This window comes from Haplochromis burtoni, unplaced genomic scaffold, assembly GCF_018398535.1.
Source record: "Haplochromis burtoni strain Fernald_Lab_line unplaced genomic scaffold, NCSU_Asbu1 Contig_242, whole genome shotgun sequence".
Classification (NCBI taxonomy): Eukaryota; Metazoa; Chordata; class Actinopteri; order Cichliformes; family Cichlidae; genus Haplochromis; species Haplochromis burtoni.
In genome coordinates this window covers 116574-144235 of record NW_024582603.1, presented here as the reverse complement: position 1 = coordinate 144235, position 27662 = coordinate 116574, and the positions used below count along the sequence as shown (strand labels likewise).

General features: G+C 42.0%; 1 protein-coding gene across 7 annotated transcripts in view; it reads right to left on the bottom strand.

Annotated features, from left to right (window-relative positions):
• mrtfab (myocardin related transcription factor Ab) overlaps positions 1–27662 on the bottom strand; it is a 40176-nt gene that overhangs the window by 3863 nt on the left and 8651 nt on the right. For 4 of the 7 annotated variants that reach the window (XM_005938037.3, XM_005938040.3, XM_042227073.1 and 1 more), the window contains 11 exons: positions 11658–11723; positions 7162–7217; positions 6760–6835; positions 6057–6218; positions 4291–4454; positions 4048–4182; positions 3805–3873; positions 3083–3267; positions 2552–2723; positions 1137–1532; positions 27–1028 (listed from right to left, as the gene is read on the bottom strand). In XM_005938037.3, the coding sequence (XP_005938099.1) occupies positions 27–1028; positions 1137–1532; positions 2552–2723; positions 3083–3267; positions 3805–3873; positions 4048–4182; positions 4291–4454; positions 6057–6218; positions 6760–6835; positions 7162–7217; positions 11658–11723 (2483 nt within the window). The other 3 variants (XM_005938039.3, XM_042227075.1, XM_042227074.1) reach the window with 3 other exon arrangements.

Genomic DNA, 27662 nt, shown 5'->3' with positions numbered 1-27662 from the left:
TCAGTCTTTGAAGTTCACAGTATTACCTGTTGTGTTGAGGCTGCTGATGTCTGCTGTTTCTGCTGCTGCCTCTGCTGAGCTTTCAGCTGCTTCCTCTGCTGAGTTTGGCTCAGTGCGGGTTTCTGACTTGTCACCGTCTGGTTTTGGATCTGCAGCTGAACCTGCTTTAGCTGAACCTGGTTCTTCTGCTGAGCCTGCTGCTGCCCTTGGGTTTGCTTGAGCTGGTTTTGCTGTACTTGCTTCTGCTGGGCCAGTTTCTGCTGCGTTATCTTCTGCTGAGCCTGGAGCTGTTTCTGTTGGGTCTGCTGGAAGATGAGCTGCTGCAGCTGCTGCTGCTGGTGGATCAGGAGTTGAGCCTCTTTCTTTTGGTGATGCTGTTTTTGAGGATTCGGTTTGGGTTCTGCGGCCTTCGTCGGCTGCGCCTGACTTTGTTGCTGTTTCGGTTGTGGTTGCTGTTTTTGTTGATCAGACTGTTGGAGCTGCAGCTGCTGAATCTGCTGCAGCCTGAGCAGAGTCTCCTGGGAATACTGCATCGTCGGGACCTGCTTCTTTGACAGAGCCTCCTCTGTTACTCCCTCCATTCCTTCCTCTGGCTCTACCTCCTTTTTGACCTTCAACACGATGCCATTAGGGAGCGTAGGGGGCTGAATGGCTGAGGCTTTTATTAGCGTTTGGAGCTTAACCTCTGGGGATGTTTTGCTCTTATCGCTTCCTTCCCTCTTGACCACTATCCCACCTGCCATCTTGCCTTGCTCCAGCTGGGACCTGAGAGTCTCCACCAGCCTCTGCTTTTGCCTCAGCATCCTGGTGAGCTCCTCGATCTGTTTGTCCTTCTCCTGGAGCATCTGGTCTTTATCCATAGATGACGTGTCCATGGCTGCTCCGGGCTCGGGGGTTTGGACAGATGCAGGTGAGGACCTGGACAGACTGCAAGAGCTCTGGATCTCATCTTTGACTGCGAGTGGAGAGACATTTGCTGGGTGCTGAGGAGAGGGGTGCAAGGTGAGCTGGGTCAGCGGAGAGCTCACCTGAAGGACACACACATTAAAAAAAGGAGAGGATGTTAGGAAAATGTCTGGGCAGACACAAAAATGACAAAGTGCTTCTAACAATAACAAATGAAACATAAATTTTACCATTTCTCCAAACATGTCTCCATTGCAGCTGGTCTCATCTGGACTCATTCCAGCTAACGACCTCTCCGACGGAGTCGGCGACACCGGAGGGCTCGAGCTGGTGCTGCCAAACCGCATCACCCGCCCTGGAACCGCCTGAGCCAGTGAGGACAGAGACAACTTAAACCCACCCTCTACTGACTGGTGGTCAGAGGTGGAAGTTGTGGTGGGAGAAGATGTGGTGGTGCTAGCAGCTGAGGTCGTGCCCTGCAAGCCGGACTGCAAAATGCCATTCTTCGAAACAGTTGCGGTTCCCCCATTTTGCTCTTGGTAGTTACGGAGCCTCTCAATTAGATCATTCTTGGTGCCTGAGACGGTCAAACCCCGCAATTTCAGTTCTTGTTTCAGCTCAGCAACCTGGAAGATGGAAACAAAAGTGGTATTCATAAAACAAACACTGACTCAAAGTGAGAATAGACTCAAATTTAAAACGCTCAACTCAAAGGAACTTTAAACAGCTGGACCTTTAAAGGGTGTGTAGGTGGTGATGTACTGATAAAAAAAGCCATGTAAAAGGTCGCCTCGGACAAATTCAGACAAGTGACTCTTTAAAATGACACCCAAATAAAATGACACATTATTTTAAAGCCAAAACACTAATGAGTGTGTGTAAACCATTCACACACACAGAACTGCATGCAAATCAGGAGCAAAACCAAAGACAAAGAGCTCAACTCTTTCACCCAAAAAGACATCTCCCTTGTACCCTTAATAATGAGTTTTGACACCTCAGTAAATATCAACAAAGACGTGATTTGATTACCATCTGAATAGTTTCCAGCTTTTTCCCGCACAGACAGAGACGACACTCACTAACTTTGAATGCAAACCAGGTGATTTTGTTCTATAAGCAGGCTTGAAATATGATAGAAAGCACTCAGGGCAGAGAAGAGTTTCAAGGGTTACTCCTAGTAAGGTTTCAAGGGGTAAAGAAAGAGCCTTAAAACATAACTTTGTTGGCTTGTGGCTCAGTGCGTCACAATAACTGTCTAATGATCACGTCTTTTATTCTCTGGCCGAGTGAGTTTAACTATCTTTCTTAATTTAGCTTTGCAGTTATGACAAAGCACAAACAATACATGAAGAAAGTATAAGAACATCTACACGCCTGTAGAGTCCACCACCATATGAGGGGTGTCTGCGCAGATCTAATCCTTACAGCTTAGACTGCTGCAGACTTTCACAGATTTCCCTTTGAGAAAGGACCAAAATCAGAGCTCTATTTTAGAATGGGCAGGATCAATGCTGCTTTCGTTTGGGGCCGTTTTGCTGAGCACAAACTTAGATCTTTGATTTGAATTACCCAACAAAATGAGCCACAACACTGTGTGCAGTAATGATCTCATAAGTTTGTTTTTGGGTCCTGAGTTAATTACTTTGAACTCATCCAGGTTGGCTGGCAGAGTAGCTGGTTTGGCTCCTCCCACTGCGGTTTGGCTGTGACGGGCCGTCCCCGTTTGACTCGAGGAAGCTGTGGTGGTTGTTGTGTGAACGGTACGGGAGGGGGAAGGGCCAGAGTTGGTTGTGGGAGGCTGCTCCGTTTGTGGCCTGAAGGAAGACAAACAACAAAGTTGTAATAAAGATTATCGAGCATGTTTTTTTTCTCTGGCAGACCACGGGGGAAATTATGATGAGAGATCAGCTCTAAAGATGAAACTTGTGAATTTCTAAATAGGTTTTCTAGAATTTTAAAATGAAACATGAAAGTTTTATATTAACTGTAAGGTATACTCAAAGTAAAAAGGAAAAAAATACAAACTGTAAAGCTACACTGCAACTACTAGCTTAATGCAGGAAAAAAAAATAAGGGTGTTGAACTTGTTGACTCTCGGCAAAAACCCACAGCAATTACTCATCCTCGCTTCCAAACCATACGCACACATACGCAAAAGTGGTTCGACACTCACTTGGGAGGGGCGGGCAGGATGGTGTGGTAGTTGTAGTGCTGCTGCTGCTGACTGAGAATCTGCAGCTGCAGGAAGAGCTGCTGCTGCTGGAGCAGCTTCGCATACGATGAATCCATCTGAGGCGGACGCTCCTTGTCAGCCTTCTGGTCGGGGGGGATGTACTGATGGTACTTCAGCTTCTTCACCTTCACGCGGCAGGAGGGAATGTTTAAGAGACAGACACGTGTGAGGTGCATGGGCATTCTGTACATGTAGGTCAAACGATGCATACTAATAAAAACTTAACTGAAGTAAAAGCTAACGCACTTCCAGTTAAGAAAAGCAAGTATATATTTCTGATGTGCTGAGGCCACTGTGGCTTCATAAAATGGTATCTCTTCCTCTTTTACAAGCAATTCTCCTCAGTATGATTGTAAAATGTCAGAAAAAAGCACTGAGGTTAGAGAGAAGCCCCTGCTCTATGATTTAATAGAGACGACGCAAAAACCACAAAGAAGACTTTTATTGGCTCTTTCAAATCTAAGGAGTAACTTTTAATATTTGTCACTCAGCTGTGGGAGCAGCAAGCCAGACAAACACAATTTGAAGTCTTAAAATCTTTACTGCAGACAAGATGTCATCAAAAAACAGCCTTTACCCAGTGACTGGTCGTAATTTAAAATTGGCCATAAATCATATGCCGGTGTGTGAGTTAAAATGAAAGCAAAACAAAGACCTCTGACCTTTGGTTTGCTGTCCTTTGCTTTCTTAGGTCTCTGTGGAGGGCGGTCTGAACTCGTCTTGGCCTGAGACTGCAGTCAGAGAACCATGAGAAATAGGGGGGGTAAGGAAATGAAGAGATGAGGAGGGGGTTTTGGTGAGCTACAGCGTTCCCATAAATAGAGATTACGGTCAGAATTATTTTTAAATCACGAAAATCAACAGGAAGTTCGAGCGAGAGCCGTCTGAAAGAACGATCGGCGCACCTTGACCTGTCCAGCAGAATGGCGGGAGGATCCAGAGGTCACCGTTTTAGGTAGAGGGGACGAAGCGGACCCATTCAACAAGGGAGGGGGCGGCGGAGGTGGTGGTGGAGGTGGAGCAGGAGGCTGTGTGAGAAACTGGTGAGATGATATCACTGTGGTTAATTGCATGATCCTGCTGAAAAACACTTGCTTTTGTTTCACTAACTGCTCTGTCCAGTTCTTTCTGTTCCACCTCAGTAATACCTGTGTGGGGGAGAGGTCTCCGTTCTGGGTGAGCACGTCTGAGGGGGAGACCTGAGGGACAGCGCTCAGGGGAGAGTCCTGATTGGTTAGCTGGTCAGGTGACAGAGCATCACTGCTGTCTTCGTCCAAAGATGAGCTCTCTCCTCCGTTTCCCTTTGGAGAATCTGTGACAGTGCAGAAACGTTCACACATTTAATGAAACCGCAATTTAATGGTGGCGTCTTCTGGTGTAGCGGTTCAGCGGTGCGAAAGGGGTTGGCGTTGTCTGGAATTTCCAGAGCCGCTGGGAAACACAGGAAAGGACAGCTTAATTCCCAGCTTCCCCTGCAATTTTAACACTCAAATAAAGTTTCTCTAAAGTTAGTCACCGCTCTTTAGCAATCGGCACTAAGCAATTTTAGAGAAGTTACAACACCGCGTGCCGTGTCTCATGTTTCAAAACAGTGCCGTGTCCAAACAAAGCTTCTGAGTCACTTCTGTTTCAGAGCTGCTTGTTTTGTTTACACACTCACCTTACTGTAAATACGTGAATGGTGTAACTGCTCAGGTGTTCAGTCTGAACGGAAATCAAATTGTAGAGGTGGCGCAACTGCACACCAAGACACAGGTACAATAGCACCGCGAACAGTGGAAGGGGACGTGTTTGAACTTGTATTCATCACATGCCTGAGGCTCAGCCTGAATTCACCATAACCTGTCCACTGTCCTGTATTTACAAGTCTTGCTAATTCCTGCAGGTACACTTGTGTATGTTTGTGCACTGTATCGTGTGTGTGTGTGTGTGTGTGTTTATTGTGTGTGTCTGTGTGTGTGTGTGTGTGTGTGTGTGTGTGTTGTGTGTGTGTCTGTGTCTCTGTGTGTGTGTCTGTGTGTCTCTGTGTGTGTGTGTCTCTGTGCACCTGATTGGTGGAATCAAATTCAGAGCTCCTCAGGCTGACCTAGAAACTTACTTCTCTCTCCCTGTGTGTGTGTGTGTGTGTAAATCTCTGAACCAAGTGTCATAAATATACAAGATTGCCCAATTTTTCTTTTAAACAATAGCCTGCGGCACCTTTTCAAATTCTTCATTTCATTTTTCCAGGCGAGTCCGACAAAGTTTCATCAGAGGTTCAAATTTTTACAGAGATTGTAACATTGTATTACCAGCAAGATGATGAAATAATAAAGACATATAAAGAATGAACAGTTAAAAAAAACTAAAATACAGATCTTAATGATCGCTGTACGTGTGACGATGTTGTGTGGGCCTACTCGTTAAGGAGATGCTAGCCTGCATGCAGACATAAATAAATGCATACAGTACGATCGTTATCGTGAGATAAGATTTATTTTTTCAGTCATTTATTTGTAAAACTTGTGTATTTCGGGACTTTAAGCATCTACTGATAACGAGCACCAATCCCGCGCTAGTGATTATTCCTCAGAGAGACTTTTATACAATGCTCATTTACTTTCACTCGTTTTCACACGACTCAGTGTGAGTCGTTACTGTGCTTTACTGTCATTTAAGGTCACCCCAGCTTTTCCTTTTCCTGCTCTCAGTTTAACGGCGGGTGCACGTTCTGACACACGGGAAGTGCAGCAGATGAAACACAGGTGAAGCGACAATAACGTTGACGAAGCTGATCGCAGGTGCAATCAAACCTTCCCAACGACTTAAACTTGTGATTACATTAGAAAGAAAGAGCAAGGCCATCAATGAAGACATTTTCTTTTCCTGGACTGAGACGCGTACAGGTGAACGCTGATGAGGGTTGTGTTATTACCTGGGAGTGAGTGCTGCAGATGGCAGTTAACAGACAGGATGTTCTTGTGGACCAGCTCGATGGGACCCGGTCTGTGAGAGATTTTGTCATTGAGGTCGTCGGCCAGTCGTGCTCTCTTCAGCTGCAGCTGCTTAGCCTGCAGAGACGGCTCTGCCGACGTCTCTGCAGAGGGCACAGCAGGCCGTTATGGATACATGTGCATTTATTTACCAAGTGATTCACACACATATAATCCTCTGTGGATCTGTTCAATACGTCACAGCAGGTTTTAGCCTATTTTAACACTTCCTCGATTTGACTTCAACCTAATTTAAAAGAAACTAAACCAACAGTCAAACCAGCTGCTTCAAAAAAAATCATAACAAACATAACACTTTAAACCACAAACACATATATTAAAATGAATGTGAAAATGTGAAGATAAGCACCTTGCCTCATGAAGACAACATGCCGAAACACATTTTATAAAAGAGTTTTCACAGCGCCTGAATCGAGCTACCGAGTTTTAAGATGCAGAAGCAATACCCTCAAAGAACACAGAATTGCTTCAAGCAGCAATATGAAGGAGGAACTATACATTAACCTCTTCATAAAGATTTGGTTCTGTTTTTGTCTAGGTATTTTACAAAGCTTAAAATGTGACTTTTTACAACACTGGCATTTGCTGATTAAAAAAACAAATAAAATAAAAAAAAACACGCACCCTCCAGAATGTGCATCCTGACCAGCTCGGAGCGCTCAGGACGACTCCGGATCTTCCTCTTTAGGTAGTCCTCAGTCTGGGAAGAAAACAAGATGGCAAAATCACATGAACTCCAAATTGCTACAACACCATAAAATATTATTCTGTCAGTTTAATATATGCTTTTGTTTCCATGTCACTTGTTTTCATCATTTCCTGGCTCTGCAACTCACAACAATTTTGCAGAAACGTCAACTAACCAGAAATTATCTGTACGATAACCCAACTACAACCAATCTGTATCTGTGGTGTCCAAGCTTTCAATTTGTTAGGTTCTTGTGGGGGGTTTTTTTGTTTGTTTTTTGCCTCTCTGAAGAAAATCCACTGAGACTGCAGGAGACTCATTGTTCTTATGGCTCTCACCCTTGCTCGCTCCAGACTCCTCCGCTGTTCGTGAAAGGCTGCTGGGCTCTTCAGTGCTGCATGGAGAGGGAGGGGGAACAGGAGGAGAAACAAAAAGCCAAGATTAATGCAGTTCAGACCGACTGTGAAGGAAGTCGTGATGCTCCTTTCAGCAAGCAAAAATGTGAGAACCTGTACGACTACAGTCAAAGACAGACTCAAAGCAGAAGTGGCTTCTGGCAGAGAAGGTCAGGAGTGCTATTCTAAACCACACACTCTGATGACAACTCAGTAGGCAGATCAGCCTCTGCTGCTGAGTGTGGTGCACATCCACCTCGGTTATCACCGAGAAAACCGTTACTGCCAGCGTTTCCTCGGCCTTTTACTACGCTTTTCACATCAGTTGTGTTACGTTTATTCTCATTGCAACTCAAACACCAAGGCAGCTGCAGGAAGTGTCGCGATGTGGTCAGTGGTAGTGAAGTAGTTTAGATGAGCTTGATTTAATGGAACAATATGACTAAAACCATGAGCGCAAACTGTACCAAACATTCACTCAGCAGTTTCATTAACCTAAATGAGAACACACTGTTCATTATTCAGCAAGAGTTTTCCACGTATTCCAAAGTTTCCAAATGTTCTTTCTCATACTTTGAACTGACGTTAGACACTTTTGGACACATTCAGCTTTGTCTTGATCTGTTATTTAGAATTACACAGTGTTAAAAAGGGAATACAAACACTTATAAAGATTACAGGTTACATATAGCCCAGCTTCATTATACTTTTATTGGTATTTTACACAGAAACGTGCTGCAGATTGTGGTGCGTTCTAAGTTTTTCCATGACGAAAGGTAAGTCTAAAGAAACTGCATTTCAGAGGTCAAACTATCTGCAATAAGTCTGGCAGATGGTCTGTAGCTGAGGAACATCAATTCTTGATGAACAGAGTCTGGAATGGCTCTTTAAAAAGGAGCGAGCAGCAGAAGAGAGACTGATGAATAGAGTGCAGCACACCCAGCGAAAGTCTAGATTCATCACTTCATTGCTCAGCCATGACCAGTGTATGGGGTGGGGGAGTGAACGTCTATGCAGTATTTTTGTAAGAGGGAAATGCATAAAAGCAATTTCAGCTGGCTAAAATTGTGTAAAAAGAAAAAAAATCTGTATTACCTTTGAGGTGAAAGAGGTGGTCAACATGAAAAATGAGTCCAAAGCGTCATATATTTTGCATTTTATCTTACACTTTTATAATTATTCAGTTTGCAGAAAGGTCCAGTGCAAGGAAACAAAAAGTTTTACAGTCCATCTCCCATCACAGATTTTTTTGAGCCTTAGAAGATCATTTCTATCCAAAAAACAAAGCGCTAGACATCAAACTCTTTTTAACCACAAATATAAAGTCGAGGTTTTAGAAAAGCTAAACGGACAGGGGAGATGCCCGCTTCGTTTTTGGGGAAGGATATTCAGAGGACAGCGGCAGTTATAATGATGTAAGACAGCGATCGTCTGATTGGTCAAGAGTTGGTGAAATCCCTGCCAAGGGTGTTTGAGATAGGACATTCTGGCTACAGCAGGGCGTCAACTATGTGTGCACCACAGATGATGGGTGGGGGTCAGAAGCATTCCTTGTGTCACAACCCCTGGCGTTCAAAGAATACCAGTTGTAATATGACCAACGAGTGGTCTGGATCACAATAATAACACCACAAGGACAAACCGGGCCCATAAACTACTTAAACACAGATTAATTGCTTCAATATGATGTTCAATGAAAACAATATTTCCTTGCGTATTGGCAAGAGAAGGCTGGGCTGGTTTTATTTTAATCATATCAGACTCTTACTGGCATTCATTGGAAAATAAATGTTCACCAAATGCATAAAAGAATGGACAATGAGTCTGTTGGCCTGTGAGCCCTTCTGTCATTGGTGCTTATTGGTGCGGCCGTCCCCACCAGTCCCAGTTTCTCATGTAACCCCTGCAGTTTAAACCTTCTATTTGCAAGAGGCAGCCAATCAGCAGCTTAAACGGAAAGAGAAAAGACCCAAAGCAGCTAGTTTTTTATGATGTGTAAATGATCATTGCATATGTAACCTATAACTGGATATACTCAAACATTAAAAGAATTCGAAACACCAAAACACGCACACACCAATAGAACTAGGTGCAAATTAAACTCCCAAAACGAGGTACTGGATCAACAGTTCTTCTTTCACGATGTTGCTCCTGAAGCACTTTTAAACTGAAACTTCATGGGGAAGAAAACACTAAACAGTTATTTGAACATGCCAGGAGGAAGTGAAAACATTCGGCTCAAAAACAGCATTTTCAAGCCTATTCTTATAGCTGGGCACTGTTCAGAACTTTCCCCTGTGAAACACCACAACCTCCCTGACCCCATTAGCTACAGTTTCATTATAAAAACATTGGTGGTTTCATCACACAAAGAACAGTTTTTCATACAGCGGAGCAACAAAATATGTTAATGCTACAAAAGTATATATTTGTTGGCATTCTTAAATGACGATTAACTGACTTTTGCTCACAGCTGGACAGTCAATGTCTGTGTTCAGGAACCTCACGAAAGTGTTTAAAAGTGGAAAGTTATTCATTCACACCACCTTCAGTTGCAAAACCAGTGTGAGGATTTGATACCACAGGAGGAACTGACCCTGCCTCAGCACTCAGACATAAAAGTCTTTTTTTAGTACCAGAAAACACAGCACAAAGGACATTTAAATGTAAGAATTAGAGAAGTGACAGAAAACACCTGATCATTTATGTCACCTTTGAAGGTTCTATGTTGACTAAAACAAACCATGTGGTGACATTGTAAGTGAAATTTTCAGATTTTGTTTTTTTATGTTTCAAAAATCCAGCAAATAACAGTAATTACAGAGTCATTAAGAAATATAAAGACTATTTTTTCTTTGCTGGAAAGTGTTCAGGGTGTGGAGCAATGTGGAACTACTTGGCAAAGTTTGTTCCTGTCAACAAGATACAGTTACCGTGAAAATCGATCGAAGATGAAGCGAGAAGTGAAGAGAACGGTTCATATGATCTTTACTGAACTGTAACACAACAGCGGACCTGATGCCTGAACAACCTTTGCCCCATCTTTCTGCATCTCGGAGAAACAATTTAAAAGAGGATTTCTGTAGTCAACAAAGTCATCGACTTAGGAGCAATCTAAAATCTCATTTAAACCCACAGCTATACTTTTTTTTTTTCTCTAGGAATCTCCACAGAGGAGAAGCTGGAAAGCGAAATAGTCAATCCAAACATGTTGATCCTAAATCTGCAACAATCTGGCACAGGGCCTGTTGCAGAAAAGAGGACACAGAGCGATTTACTAGACTACTTAAATGGTTCACTGGAAGGCTCCATGCTGCCCACCAAAACAAACCCTCAGTCATCACTTTATGGTACTCTTATGTATCTAACCCTTAAACTGTTATGTAAACTGAATGTGCAGCACTGCAGGCTGACAGCAGCTTGCATGGTGTATCTTTTCAATCTCATCTGCTTTTGTCAAAAACAAAATATGACAACAGGTGTGCCACATGTTACCATCCATTCACAGTTACTTGTTTCCCTGATACCCTTCTTAACACACAGCTAGCATAATCTGTCAAAGTTTGTATGTCTGAACAGACCTATTGGGCAATCTAACAGGTATTTAGTCTCCATTTGAAAATCTACTCAGTTAGAATGAATGTTGGCTACCACGTCTACAGTATGAGGGCGAACACTCGCTTGCACACTTTTAATTCAAACCAAAAAGTCTTCTTGGAAAAAGGAAAAAGCAGAGTGCTTTCGGTTCTACACAGAAACGGAGGGAAACTTTTAAAACTATATTTCTGACTCTTGTGATGTGAGGAACCCTGAAACAGGAAGTGGATAGACATAAAGAGGAAGCTGCCCTATTTGATAATACAAAGTGGTGCAAAGATACAGCTAAATATGACACTTGCAGAACACACATACTCATACTGATAATGCCGATAAGAGACGACATTTTCAGCAAAAAACAAGAAACGCCATTCTAGACCTTCACTATACAACCCATCATATGACAGCATATACGGCACAGACTGACAGACGCTATTTACCAACATATCCAGGTTCTGTTGTTGAGAACCAATATGTGTCAGCGGGATGTGAATTAAACGACATTCCAAAAATACATGAGTATCGTTTAGCGTCTAGCATCAGGTAGCGACCTTGTTAGTGTGTGACAGTTTAAGATTTGGTGTGTAATCCTGAAACAGGAAAGGGTTAGCAGTTTGACCTCAGCTCACAGCCAAAGCTCCTGTTTTCTGCTTGAGTTTCTAAAAACGAGATGATACTGTCTGTTCCAGACAATAAAGAAGTGCTGTCTTTGGGTAAAACGCGATCAGTTGAGAGTCTAAAAGCACACTTAAAGTCGGACTACCGTACATTGACGATATATACTTTGGTTCATGAGCTTAAAAAAAGCAAAAAAGCAAGTAAAACACACTCAGCAGACTTACGTGGCATGATCCCTTGGCTGACCAGCTCCTCTCGTGTGCGTCTCTGCTGAAGTTTGAGCTGGAGGACTGCATGGAGACACAGGAGGTAAGAGGAGAAAGAAGAGAAGACAGTCAGTGACGGCCGGCGAGATTAAGAAACTGCAGCGGTGAAGCTCTGTGCCCGTAAAGCCTTACAATCAGCAACAGATCCACAATATTTAGATAAATAAGCACATAAAGGAACATATATGACTGACACGACGAGGACCTTTACTCTGTGGCAACCGGTTCATTCTCCAGTCTCCCTGCCTCGCATGCATCTTTTTTTTTTTTGAAGTTACAAAGGAGGCGGGTACGAGGTGTGTGTGTAGACAGACTTCCTGTTTCTGAGCACAGATGTGTGAAAAAGCAGCAAACATCCATCAAAGAGTGAGAGAGACAGAACACTAAGGCATAATGCTGCTATAAGAAATTAACGAAAAAATTAAAAGAAATGAAAAAATAAAAGCACCGATTTGAAGCTAAATTACTTTTTTTTTCCTTTTTCATTTTTAAATGGGCCGATTGCATCGTCATTTCAAAACAGGAAGCTCTTGTTACATAATGGAGAGGCGGGGTGGGGGAGAACTGTAAGGAACACAAAGCTGGACAGAAAGAGTTGGACTATGTCTGACATTTCTAAACAAATAAAATGTCAGTTGTTGAGTGCTGTGTGGCACAGTCCTCATCCTGATACTTTTTTAAAGTTTTAACGAGCCCAGAATGTCTGGCGTCATCATTGTAACCGGATAATAAATTAGAAATGAGCTGGCTATCGTTTAAACAAAGCAAAGACACAAATATAACAAACTAACAATTACATATAGACACCTGCAAGATCACAAGTACACAGCATCTCATCACTGTCATGTTGGCTTCGTTGCAACACGACAGCAATTTAGGGAAGTGACCTAAACTATTTAGTCAACCATCACATCACACAAACACACCACCCATGAAAAAAGACACCCAGAATGGCTGCAGACACTTGTGTGTAATGATTTTTTTTTAGCTTGTAAGCAAGTAAGTAAGTGACAGTGCATGATGTCTTTCCATTTCATTGTTTATCTTTTATTTCCAAGCTATTAACAGTATCAGAAGAGGAAGCAGTATGTTGTTATACCAAGTAACTTCACTACTGATGTAAACATTCAGCTGACGCTCCTGCTCAAGTTGTCCCAGCGATCCTTACTGAAGGGCTACGTATCTATTTGTGTGTGTGTGTGTGTGTGTGTGTGTGTGTGTGTGTGTGTGTGTGTGTGTATACAGTGTGGTGCAAACCACTGAAGATTCCCAAGCATTTCTAGCTAGGGTTGTGTTTGCTACTTCAGTCAAGCAGCACCTGTTCTTCCTCGCCAACAAAGTGACATCACTGGTACTCAGTCTAGCTCACGATATAGCTGTTGCTGCTGCGGTGCTGCCTCTGTGTTATGACAAGGAATCCTCGCCTAGACGGGAACGCCGCAAGAGCCATGAATTAATGTCAGAGCCTGTGCAACTAAATGTCATTCTTTGGCTCCAAATTCTTGCTGGCGATCCCGGCTCCCCTCTGTTGTTTTTACAAGTGTGTATGCTCCAAGTCTGAAAGTATCAGTCTAACACTACCGACTCCTCTCTAGAAGCAATAACTTGCCATTTGACATTTAGCATTATAAACACGCACGCCTAAACACACTTAGGCGAGTCGATCTATATGGTCTTGCCTGTACAGCAGCTGGCAGCACTCATTTTGTCTCAGTAGCAAACGCACAGGAAAACACTTTCAATAAAGGAACGTGCACACACAGACACACACTGATACAGACTGACCGTGCCATGCGCCATTAGATGCCATGCCACACGGGGCTTCCAGGGAAGGAAGGTTTATTCTTAGAAAGAGACTCTTACACTTTCCCTCTATCCATAACCCCCTCCACATCTTCTATCCCTCCCCCAGGATACTCCAGTTTTCTCCTGCCCTCTCTTTCCTGTCCCCCCTAAACACCAAGCTGATGAGCTCAGTACAGTTGCAACACTGGCTCCAATGGTTGGCTATAATAATAAAGCGTCAGCTATCAATAAACCTCCAACCCCAACATTGCAGAAGTCTCTGGCAGACAATCATGGCGTGAAAAATGTAGCAGTGTTGAAATTGTAGATTCACGTGCATAAAATAATCACGTTTGCACCACTGCCTGTTATTTTGTCTTCTTTCTTAACTTTTTTTCTCATTTTGTATCTACTTTAATTCCACTTTTCCTTACTTTAACTTTTTAGTGCCCTTTCTTTCAATGCTGCAGTGCTTTTAATCCTAGTTTTTGTCTGCTGAACTAAACTGTCATGTGTTTTGTACAGCACTTTGTGACTCTAGTATTCCTAAAGTCCTACACAAATAAATACTGCTTGCTTGCAGCACAGCAACAAAGACAGGAGTATAACAGACAGACAAAAACCACTTGGAGGCTGTGAACTGTTTGTTCTGGATTAACCACAAAACAAACTTTAAATGGGTGCCAGAAAGACAAATGAAAACTTTTGCACTACGACTGTGGCTATGGTTACATGCACTGCAGCAAGAACTTATAATAAGATAAGATAGTGGACAAAAACATAACCAACAAGGATAGCGATGTTTTGTTAACTGTAAGCAGATTACTGCTTGGGAAAAAAGAGGAGGGATGTGTCTTTGTGTTTTGCGACCAGGACATGCTCTGGGACTTAAATCAGGTTTGAAGGCCATTCTGGTTAATTTAAGAAAATGGATGAAAAGGCAGGACAGTTTTATTGGGATACTAGGCCACAGCCAAAGCTTGCTACTACACTCATAAAAAGTTAGAGCAAAGGCAGACAAGGGAGAAAGAGGAAGACGGCAGAGATGCAAGCGTTTGAAGATTTTAGATTAAGCAGAGGAAATGACAGCAGGTGGCTTATTTGAAGACAATTCGCTTACTCGATCTTTTGATTAAACTCGTCGTTGCAAACGTCAGAGAACTAACACTATGATTTGCACATTGATTTGTTATTTCTAAGATCTCTGTGTGGGTGTACATAAAACCCCCAAAACAAAACACTTTTTCTCCCCGGCAACTAAAGTCATGGCTTTCTTTAAACCTTTCACAAGCTTAACTTTATAACAAAACACCAATAATGAAATCTTTACCTGAACTTATAGAGCTTTTATTTCCTAAATGTCAAGATCAGATCGGTTTCAAGTCATCATAATTGTCTAAAAGAAGGCTGTACAGGTAAAAAGTCACATTGGAGGGAAGAACGAGGATGAATTGGGATGCTGGTGGCCAACTGGGCTAAGCCTGCTGTGCTCATGTGTCAGTAGATCTGATTAAACATGTCTGAGTTCGTCACTGTCCCCAAAGACCCCTGGCTTGGCACGACTAAGCCTGCGCGCACCAACCCGAGTGACACACATGAAGGCAAAAGGCTTCAGGCCCACAGAGCGTGTGCCACATACCCACCTAAAGACGAGCCCTGCAGACGCTTTGAACAGACGTTACGCTTGGCACTGGCTTTGGAAATGTTTTTTAATCGGGAAAGATGTTCTCATCTTTCGCACGGTAGCACCGTTCAATTGCATGTGCTGAACAGAGAGGCGAACGCAGCGCATGACTGCAGCGAATGTTTCGCACATCAGTGAGAGTGGAAAGAAGCTAGAGAGCTAAAAGGGCAGAAACAATGCAAGGTTAAGGCCATTCACACCTTGGACTCACTCCCGCTGCCTTTCCTCTGCTGCGCTGTGCCGAGAAGCAGGATGACAACACGGAGAGGTGCGGTGAATACTAATCATCCTTAAAGTTCAAGTGAGAACAGACGGATAAAGGCTTTTGCAGCTTTTGCAGTTTGTGTCACTCATACTTCAGAGTAAGCAAAAAGCGCACCGGGATTAATAATCTTTAACTGATGGCTTTTTTTTAATCCCTTTGCTTTTCTTTAGACTCCATCCATCTTCAGTCATTCTAACCTCACAGGAATGTTTTGTTTCATCTGCAGCCAGTCATCTGAGACTCTGGTCCATGCTCGTAACGCTGGTTATAAACAAAGTGAAGCCTTTTTACTGTTGCACGGACCATACCAAATTAGGCTAATTTTTGATAGTATGTCACTGTTGGATGACTTCATTTTTTTGGAACGCCATGTTTTTTTGAGCCTTTTGCACACCACATCTAAATCCCAAACATGCACAGTGGCAACAAGTGTCACACAGTCATATTTAATACATCCCAAAATACTTTAGAAATAAGACACTACTGTAAAAAGATAAAAGCTGAAACTTGCACTGTAGGTGAAGTAAGGTGCATGCATCTCCATTTCTACGATCCACTTCAAACTTCCAATATTGGGATGTGGAGTTCTCATATTTGGGCTAAAATCTGTTACTGGAGTTTCCCTTCGAGTTACTTGCCCTAATCCGTGTGCAGTACGGAGGGCACACATCCACACAAAGCCATGTTTTTTGGCTCTCACATTCACATTAACACATTCTCAGGTTAATAAATTCCACGTTTTAGCATCACAAATAAGTGCTGAACCCTCACTCTACCTCTTATCCTATAAAACTTTTGTTTAATCTATTTTTTTTAACGTAAACCCTAAAACCTAGACTCTAGGACTTAAACAATCTTTTCAATATTATAAAAAAATAACAAAAGCCATTTCATTGCACTGTTGGTCTAAAACCCAAGCTGAAACTCAAAAAGGCACCTGGACGTGTTAAATTTATTTATTATTTATGTTATTTATTCATGCTTTTGGTTTCCTGTGACAAATGTGTTGCTCGCTCATTGAGTTTGGAGGCGTGGCTCTAGAGAAAACTACAACCCACAATCTGCCTGTTATAGACACACTTTTTGAACAGACATAAACGTGCGCGCACACTCAGAGTGTCTTTATAGCTGTCTTCCTTTGAAGTCTATACCTTTATGAATGCCTGGTGTGTAAATTTGCACCACAGTTACACTATTCCCAAATTCAAACTACACTAGGGAAAGCTGTTTGTGAATGAACGCACGTCAACACAGTTCTTTCTTTAAACATATGCATGATTTTTTGGGGTGAACACTGACTAATTTTAAACATTAACTTGACCTTTTATGTTGAAATATTATTTGGAAGCTTTAACCTTGAAGAACTGAGCAAAGTTAGCCCGACGTCACAGGCCCGGCTGTCAGCACTTCCTGAATTCACAGTGGTCAAGTCTGCTCTATTGAAAGGGTTTTTCAGAAAGAACCTAAAACCACTTCAACTTCCTTCCATCTTACACAAGCCAGTAAACTCTATCACTTATCTTTAGCAACACCCCATTAGCTATTTGTATTAGGCCATAAAGCCCTGTTTTGAAAATGTACAGTGAACTCAGGAACAAAAACACAACACAGATCTCCAGATCCGACTAGATTGCCCACCTTCTTTCAAGCTGTGATACACAAGTCTGTCATGATCCATCTTCAGTCCTTCCTTCTCCATGTCATCTCCCATTGGAGGAGAGTCCAGGGAGGAGGGTTCAAAGGACAGGCAATGGTTGGTGTCCAGCATTATCATTCAGAATAGGGATTGATTATTAGGTAAACATTGAACACCACGGTTTAAAGTAGATTTCCTCCCAAGTCCCAGATTTTGACCGTATCCCTGAAGAAGGGCACCCTTGACGTGTCAAAAGCTGTCCTCTCTTCTCAAGGGAAAGATGTGATTCAAATGCTTCAGAAGACTCCGTTCCAAGTAAACAAATATCTCCTTTTAAACCAAAATGACAAAGAAAAGCACAGCTATCGCCGTTGCCCTTCTATCCACGGTGCTTCTTCTCTGTATCAAAGAAATCGATTGGGCTGTCTCAGCTTTGCTCTCTCTCTCCTGCCTCCTGTGCTCTACTTTCCTTGCAGTGACAGCCGGCGAGTCACGACAGCGCTGTTCTGCAGTTTCCCAGAGAGCCGGGGTAAAGAAATCCACAGGACGAGTCGTGGATAGAAAGAACAAGAGAGCTAAAGGGAGGAAACTGAAAAGAGGCCAGCGGCTGAGGAAGGGAGGACAGCAGTGAGCTCAGCAGAGAGATTCCCCAGTGAGACTGCTCTGATTGCAGCTCCTCCTGAATCTCACACACATGCAGGGAGACACACACACACACACGCGCGCGCGCACACACACACACAGTGAGGGCTGCTGATAAAGTTTTCCTGCTCAGCTGTTGCCATTCATTCACAGTTACAAGCTCAGGGGGGCTCCAACATGAAAACCTGCTCCCTGTTCAACCCAAACACAGCAAGCTGATCAAAATCAAAGCAACAACACAGAAGATCGGCTCATAAAAACTTCCTCTGGCTAAACAAAACAATGACTCAGACAAGCTATGGACAGTTTTTATTAGACAGGTAGAAATGATTCCGTGCACCATAAACGACCTTTGCCAAAGATGCTTGAGTAAAACTGATACCAGGATGAGTCACAGGCTGACTTTTGGAGTGGCTGATTTGATACCCAATCACAAACGAAATTGTGAAAGATTTTCCAAACGGTTTGCCCTTCAGGGAAGACAGCGAACACAAATCTGCACTCTTACTGGAAAAAACATTTTAGAAAAGCAACAACAGTCTAATTGGTCTGGTGCAACCAGCGACTTATCCAATGCGTCCTAACCTGGTCTTAAAATGTTCAGATTCTTCTGAAGTTCAGCACTACTGACCAAAACTGTCTGCTGACAATAAACGCCGCCACGGCCACAGTCTCCCTTCCCCCTCAATCTGTTTTAAATAGCAGGGCCAGCTGGCCATAAGGGGGCTAAATACAGCTTGGTATCACCTGTGCACTCGCAGGGTAAGGTTACTCTGAGACAGGCATGCACATCTCTAGCTCCAAACACATACAAGAAAACTTTAAGCCCCATTTCCTTGAACTAAATCAGTTTTTTTATGATACAAAAGAAGACTTTACCATACATTCAGCACAGAGAGGCTTCAACTGCAGCCGGTTTAAACACCAAATTCGAAATGAACAGCATACTACACTGATATCACACAGGGCAGCAGTGCACCTGAAAACACAGACAACACCTTAAACAAACCCTGTCTGGTGACTACAATTACCGTGTGTTATGAGTGTGAGATTAAAGTCCACCTGCTGTTATGATTCACAGTCTGGGCAGGAAACACAGAAAAGACAGCACACGCTGGGATTAGGACATGGCTGTGTAGGCTGAATCTCAGCACTGCACACATCACAAACCGACACAGCATGCTAAACACATATTGGCTTATTTACACCTCCACAGCTCAAAATCATAAATCCTCCGTTACATTGACATTTCAACTATTTGTAACCAGCTTTCAGCCTCTACAGTCCAGCCAGCTGTATATTTCACATAACTAAAAACCTCAGGGGCAGCGATTCCCCTGTAATAACAGTACTGAGCGAGCCAGTAATGCAGGCAAATATTTTATGGTTTTAAATCAGCTTGACCACAGTGTGTGGAAGGCACATTTCAGTTTCTCAGGATTTACCCCACTAAATAGGATTACGTAGTAACCAGTAACCCACACTAATAGATGAGTTATGATCTTCTTTAGAATTACTTTGAATTAGTTGATACTAGGATCTCTATAACCACACAAAAAACCACCAAAGCACTGCAAACTCCAAAGGGTCTGATTCCAACGAGAGGTGAAAGCTTAAACTGTGTCCAAACTGTACCGCTGCTCGAGTAAAGTATTGGACTCTACAACCTTTGACCTGATGTACTTTCCACTGAAGTTATTTGGCCTTGGGTATTTTCCTTTATCCTTCACTAAAAACATTTCTGTGACTTTATAATAGAAAAAGAGACGCATTTTGTGAAGAAGACAGAATGACTTGAAGGTCTCACAGTTAGTCAGAGACGTCCACAAATTAATGGAGGGGAAACCTGAAAACACATTATCTAGTAGGAGTGGATAATCTGGTCTAAAGGTTAAAAGAAGAATATAATGTTGAACTCTTGAGTGTTTAATGTTGAAGCCTACTACTTCGATTCTTATCTCAAAGCCTGATTTAAGTTTTTATTTGAAAGTTCAAACTATAAGTGGTAATTCATATTTCTGGGACTTTCTTTGTTTAAAGACACGTATCCGTTTCCGCTATTCTTTGTCCACCATGGTGTTTTTCGTTCGGTACACCGCCTCTCTGTGGTATTTTTAAGTTTTTTTAAATTAAATAGAAATAGCTGATTTCAGTCTGATCACAGCGGCTAGCACTGCAGCAGCCTTTTTATTCCAAATTCCCTTCATGACACAATCCAGAAGGGGTTTGTGTCTCCTTGTTGATTAATCACAAACTGATAGCAGACTGATAGCAGACTGACTCTATTTTATTGCCATCTTATCACTGCCTTGATGCCTCAAACTCACTTTGAAGACAGTAACTGACTGGGCGATTGCAGATCTGGTCCGCATCTTCAAAGCAATCATTTTAGGCAACGAGATTCCAAGTATGTTAATTATCGAATAAGAGTTAATGAATTCTGACTGAATAAATACATCCTTGGGAACTAGCGCCTCTTCCACAAAGTGGCAAAGACCCCACCTTACAAATTTGCCGTCAACTGGATTAACTAGAATGTTTTGGCATGTTTATTCACTACCTGACCACCACTGTTTAAGCTCGCTTTTAACTTCAGAGTGTTTTATTTAGGCAACATTTTACACCAAACACACATCAAATAGTTTGGGATCATTTGTCCAGTGCAAAAGGATTTACAACGTTATATAAAAACTAGACGCACCACAAGTAAATTTAAACTTGCGTAACATTATCAGCACTGAGCCAGACAAAACTCCTCACTTGTATCTTTTCACGATGTCCGAATGTTTGAATTGATGCCTTTCTAGTCAAAGGCGAGTTTACAGATGGACAAAGAATGCACTAAACAGATGAACTCAACAAAACCCGAGCTGCCAAGAAACTAACCAGGCCAAGTGACAGGCCACCGTAGGTCAGACCAGCCATTAACATTCCAGCAAGGAAAACAGGCAATTTTTTTCCCTTTTTACTTCCTGGTCTCCCCCCACCCACTCGCTCTTCTGTGGAATTTACCAGCACTGTTTCCTGGGACACACTGACATCAGGCAGGGGATTACTCAGCGTCATCCTGAACCGAGGAGACTTTTAGCCATTGTAGCCATGTGCGTAATCGTTAGGAAAAGACGTGGAATTTTTAACAAACCACAAAATGCACCAACAAGGCTGAACTTAATCATTTACTTTACTTTATAGTTGTAATTAAAGTAGCAAACTCACAGGAAAAGGCAGCTCTTTACATGTTTGGGGATGAGGGAACAGTACAAGTCCCGGGTTTATCAGATGCATAATCCCTGACTGACCTACTGCTGAACTTCAGCTTCACTCCAAAGAGGAATCAAGTTTTGTGCTTTTGTCAGCTGTCAGAGGTAACAAAACTTCAAAGACAGGTTATACTTTGCAACGTACTTATTTGGCTATTTCTACTGCAAAGTGCTACAGTCAGATATCCAAATGCACAGAATACTAACTGGTTCAATTAGCACAAGTTCAAATAAATAGAATAATAAAAAATAAGCACAAACCTTTCCCTGATCCTAATCAGATATAACCCCAATATGATCTACCTGAAATACCGCCGATAATCCTTAAATGTCACAGCTGGAGCAAGTCATAACTAGTCTGTACTACTGAGCTGCATCTTTACAGGCTGGTTTGGTTTGTAGCTTTGACTTTTCACATATACTTAAGGAGCTCAGAGGTTTGAAGTCCTGCCTATTTTAACTACTACTACTTTATTTGATTTGATTTCCCCACATGATTATTCATCAGAAGGCTGAAAGAGAAAATTAATTCTGCTTCTAAAAGCAGTGGAACTAATTAAGCCCACTCCTTTTAAACACAGTCAAAGGTTCTTTTGTTGACCAGCTTGCAGCAGCACCCCTCACTCTGTCACATCATTTCAATGAAAAGTAGTCTAAACGAGCTCTAATTGTATACTGTTGAAGGAAACAGAAGCATCTATAAGTGCACGAGCACCAAAAGACCCACAAGCCAGCTGGCAGCTGTTAGCATCTGGTTCTGTGAACCTTTATTGTAAAACAGAAACGACTGGGTAAGGAGGAGAACGGGGGGTGGGGGTTCAGGTCGTGTTCAGCAAAATGAGACTTTCAGAGAAACAGAGGGAAAAACAGAGAGCAAGAGCAGCAGAAAGGGTGCTCCCAGTGCTGGGATGACAGCTTCGTAACACTGTTACATAACTCCAACATCTGAAAATAATTTTTATTGTAACAAACCCCCTAACCTCCTGCCCTAGTTGCAGAGGAAACAACTTTTTTTCTTCCTTCAGATGTACAACAACAAACTCCTGGGCAGGCTGTCAGCAAACAAAGACAGAGTGGACACAAATTTAAAAAACTGTTGGACTGAGTGCACATTACAGCTCACAAGCATCTGATAGAGATTTTTTTTCTGGCTTGAGAAAGTCTTTTTAATACTTACTGATTGTATTCTTACAAGTCTCTTTCCTTCAGGTGCTCTTTAGAGTTTTATGGGGCTCTTTCTGCTTCATCCTCTCCTCTCCTTTTTCTGTTACTGTATATAACATCTAATAAAAGCCTGGCTCTTAATTTGCTTCAGCAGAGTTTTTATTAGACACAGACCTTTGGGGACACAGGTTTCTATTTATTACAAGAGTTTAAGTGACATGCAGGTGCAGATCCAAGCGTACGAAACGACAGAGCTTCATAGACAGCTAGCTGCTAGTGCTACACATTCTTCTACCTTTGCTTTCAAGAAAACTTATCATTAGTCACATGACATATTTGCAGATGTGTCGCAATGCTGATTAAAAAGATCTATCATGTTCTATTACAAGGCAGATTTTTTACACAGTGACTAAACAGACACAAAACTTTAAATGTGGTTTGCGTTCATTGCAAAAGCAAAAGACATAACACAAAAGCATATAAACCTGCAAGAAAGAAATGTGTCAAAATGCAGAATCCTCAAATGACTTTGTAAAGGCTAGAACAAACTCAAGAAAGTCAATCCAGCCACACACAGCTTTGTTTTTAGTCGAGTGTAGGAATGCTTGAGATGTGACATAACCTCTACGAGAGTTTCCCAATCTCTGCAGATTGGTGAAAGGTTTGATGTTATCGAGCGTTGCCAACAGATATTCTTGTTTGTGCAGAAAGACAACTCTGTTCTCACACTTACTGGAACTTAAAACAATTTTACAGTTTATTTAGCCAAAGAGGTGACATGTCAGGGAGAAAATACTTAAGATTTGTCATTTGTTATGACAAACGTTGGTGGTTCTTCTTTTTGTGTTTCACATATAGCTTTAATAATGTATGCTAGGCACATCCTAGCCTACAGCCCTGATTTTTGATTCTTGTGACTCGTGTCTGAGTCATCCTGATGAAACAGGAGTCCTGCCAGTTCACGGTGACCTCTGTTACATTCATCAGCGAACACTAAGTGCGCCACATTTGGTGTTGGCAGGTGAGTCACAGGCTAATAGGTCTTCTATTATTCAGAAACACCAGAGCACACCGGGTTGGTGATGATCATAGAGCACATGTCTTCGGTTTGTGGGCCTACTTGTTCCCACAGCTTGCACCTGTGACAGCAGGAGCTTAAACCTTCAGTTAGCTGCAGGAGGTTTTGAAACATGACACAGTTTTTGTCTTATACCTCTGTACACCACTACAGTGAATTTTAAATCAAGCAAGGCATGATTGAAGCGCAGACTTTCAGAGGCTCAAAAAGGACAAATGATAAAAGATGTTGAGTGGATTGCTATCATTACAACTCTAGATATAAGGTCTAAGGAGATGTGGATGCAAATGAAGGTGACCATAAAAAGGCTGAAAAACACAATGCAACTGTTCAGATATTTATCTGTACATGTGCAATTCCATCCAAGTGTAGCAAGTAGGACAGAAATTATTGTTTAAAAATCATAATTATTTCTCCTGCTTGCAGCTGGTTAACAGACTGTCTTTGTTCAGGAAGTACTAGATGTAATAGATTAGAGGAAAATGTGACCTAAGCTACGTGCTCGCCTCGTCTTCTTCGTTTGTTTTCACTCTCACAGTTTCTTTTTTTTGTTTTGCACTTGCCTGGAACTCTAAGTGAGGGACTACACAACCTTAGCATAATTTTAGAGATTCACTGATCAATTGGTTGATGAACAGAATCTGCCAATTTTCAGCTGACTGGCCATGATCGGTGTCGGGCCAGTCAGCCTCAAATCTATGCAATTCTGTGCCAATTCCACTCCAACTTGACTTTTGCCTTCCCCAAAAAAAACAAAAAAAACAAAAAAAAAACCCAACACATTCTGTTTGGTAATAATACACTTTTTCACATTGGTTTGGCTATAATTCTGTCAGACTGCCTTATAATGCTGATGCTAGCACAACAGGCAATAATTAAACAGTGTAGCATGAGCAGTTTTCTCAGTCTGTCGTGAGTAAACTCAAATTGTTCAAAAATCTTGTCTCTTCTTTGCATTGCAGTCATTTTAGCAAAGATATAATGTATTACTCCTAATTCTGCATGAACTGCTGGGTTCATTCAACTCTGTTTGCATACAAGAAGAACCAAAACACAGCACAGTAACCACATTGCCATCTAGCATATTAGGAGGTGTAATTACAGAGACAAAGACGTAAAACATGTTAAAGTGTGACGCATGCAATTCTTTTCAGATTTATTTTAAATTAAAATAAATTTGCAGAAAAATAACCTTTTTCTTTTATTAAAACTCCTAGAAAGAAAATTTGAACAGGCCAAGAACTGAACTGTCAGGCCAGATTTTTCTTATAAAAATTGAAATTAGTAGTTTTCCATTGTTATTTTCTAATTAATTCACATCCAGTTTACTGAATGTATTCAATACATTTAAAAAAAAAAAAAGGGAAAAAAAGGCCATTTTGTGGTAGTTCGTAAAGAAAAGAAAAGATGTAAAGATAAAATAAATTAGGAATTTGTTGCTGCGTTGAAAAACAGCAAGATTGACTGTCACGGTCCATCCACTCATTCATCGTCTTAAACCGCTTACCCAGTATACGATGACAGGCTGGAGCCTGTTCCACCTGCCACAGGGCAAGAGGCGAGGTACAGCCTGGCCAGGTTGCCAGTCTATGGCAGAGTTATTTTTGCATAAATAAAATAGCCAGTCAGTTTATTTCCCATTGCACTGGGATTACCTCGTTTCCATATTTTACACTTCCAGTTTTAAGTGGATAACATTGGGTTTAGTATGTTTGGTACCATGTTAGTAATATAGTATTATTCCAATACTATTATTCCCATACATGATTACAATTACCCCTGCCATACAATGCACAACTACTGCAGTAATGTGAAGGCAGCACACATTCTCATTAATAAAGCACTCTATTGCCTTCATTTTCTGTCTTGCTACTCACAGCACCAATTATAAATGTGCAAATGTGTGCTGTAGCTGTGCTCAAAATACACACCGCAGCATAACTGTGTTTGTGAAACAGAATATCAAAAGGTTTCATGTTGTACACAGCATGTTGCATTCAAGTGATAAAAAACTGATATTAGCTGGGGTAAATGTGTGTCCATCTGTCAGCTTTGAAACTGAATTGCACGTTGTAAGATGTGTGCTTGTGTGTCTTTAAAGATCACTGAGCTACATGAGTGGGCTTGTACCTGTGGGTGTGCAGGCATTGTGTTCTTGTTGCTACGAGCAGACCTGCGAAGTGCTTTTATTTAGCTTTAGGCAACAGATCTGAGTGAGGTTTTTTTGGATATGCTCTCACACTTCTCATTATCTAACAGGAATTTGCAGGATTGTAAATCAAAGATGTATGTGTGTGTCTGTGCTTGTTCAAATACCATGCTCTCAGGACACACAGTCAAAAAACATTTTTTTAATGAAAAAATGGAAGCCTACCAATTCCCAGAAGAGCATGTCCAGATTCTGACAGTGACACCAGTTGTGAAAAGTGTGTGTGTGTGTGTGTGTGTGTGTGTGTGTGTGTGTGTGTGTGTGTGTGTGTGTGTGTGTGTGAGGGTGAGTCACGGGTAGCCTGTGGGTGTGTGCGTGGTGTGCTGGACACACTTAAGATCTAAGCTTCTTGCAGGACTTGCCTGTGTTGCATAAATATTCTCCTGCCTGTGTGTTTATTAGACTGGATGCTGTTTACATTCACCAAAAGCTACGACATTTGGTGTCCCGTTGTTTGGACTCAATCTGTTTTGCCGTGTTGCTAGGAAGCACAGATTTGTGCTGCAGTTTCATAAACTCCAATGTGCATAGATCTATCTATCACCACATGCATAAAGATATGAAGCATGTCCAGGGAAAATATGACCAAAAGCGTGTTGTTGCAATTATGTTGTATAATTTCATGTGTGTTAATGATTTTTTGGGAATTACGGAGAATACCTAAAGCCATGAAAGAATTACTGTTATAAAAGAAAGAAGACATGCAGCTGGATTGTGTCGGTTGCAGCTGGTTGCAGGGATAAGAGTAAAACAACTTTTCCTTCCGTCCCTCCTCTCTTTAATTTTTATATTTTTTCTACCTTTTGGAATATTCAGTTCTTTCTGCATTTCTTCTTCTTTCTTTCCACGTTTATTCCTTCGCTTTCTCGCCATCTATCAGTCCCTCCATCCTATTCTTCCCTCTCCTTTTCACTCCTACTCTCAGCTTGACAGAGTGATCTGGGGTCTCTGCTGCTGGCAGCATCCCAGTAGGTTACATAACAGTACCAGCAGCCTCCCCTGAATCACTGCTGGGCTAGGCTAGCCTCAGCAATGATAAATATCCTAACTACTACCCAAAAGCATGAGTGTCTGGGATCACATTATATTCACATTTTTAATTTTTCACACTGATCATTTCAGCCTCATGCAAATAAGACCCTACATCCCGATGTAATCTATAGCCTGTCATGTGTCGAAGATGAAGAAGCATGTGATATTTATCTGTCTTTGTTTACAAGTCTGAATGACACGGGGATGCAAATCCAAAATCTCACTTCAAGGAATTTCAGCAGGAGGCTATCAGCTCCACTCTTACATTTCACCCTTTTCGTGACCATGTTTTAGCAGACAACCTCTCTTAGTCTGCAACTACCTCTAGTTTGTAAAGGGGTTATTTGCAGTCAAGTCCTGAAGGTCAAAATGGTTTAAGTGACCAGAAAGTACAAGAGGTTATTCAAAAACATGGAGGCTTTTTCTGGATCAGACAGTTTGAACTCGCCTCTGTGCCTGTAACAGAAAATTCTGCAGGTTTTAAATTCATAGCAAACATTGCAGCATCTAGTAGTTGCAGGTATATTGCTTCTTCAATCAGCTGTCAGCTGCAGACAGCGCTGACACTGTCTCATTCCATTTATCATTTAACCTCTTTCTACTCTGAGTGGCAGTAGACGTAGTTTACATTGTGATCTGGAATAAACTGTTATAACTGAGCAGGTCATTTCTGCTTAAATCCAGAGCAAAATCTGTGACGCCTCTAACCTAATTTACCCCCCAGCCTCAGTCTCCATCAGTGAGCCCGGCATATGCCTCTATCCCTCCTCTCTCAGCTAACCTCTGACTCTCCAAGTTCGCCCGGATCCTGGCCCACTGCCTGCAGTCACTCCTCGGGCAGAACTGCTGCCCTGGCTGGACAGTTCACAGCTGCTGAGCCTTCCTCTTCCCCTTAACTACATCTTCCAACCTGCACAGCTCCCTCACCCCCTAACTTCCACTTAGGGCACACTCTACAAACCTGGCCTCACAGCCCCGCCTAGCTTCTGTGCCCTGCGGATCTAATTTACACACATGTACTGCATACACATGATTATATATATCCAAAAGGTTGCAGCGTTGCAGCTAAAATCTAAGGTGGCACTTTGCATGATTAAAGATTTCACATGTATTTCACCTTAAGGTCCATCTTAAGGTAGACCAAACTTTCAATTGTTTCCTTAAGTTTAAAACAAAATGCACGAGGACTAGAGACTCAAATGGGCTTT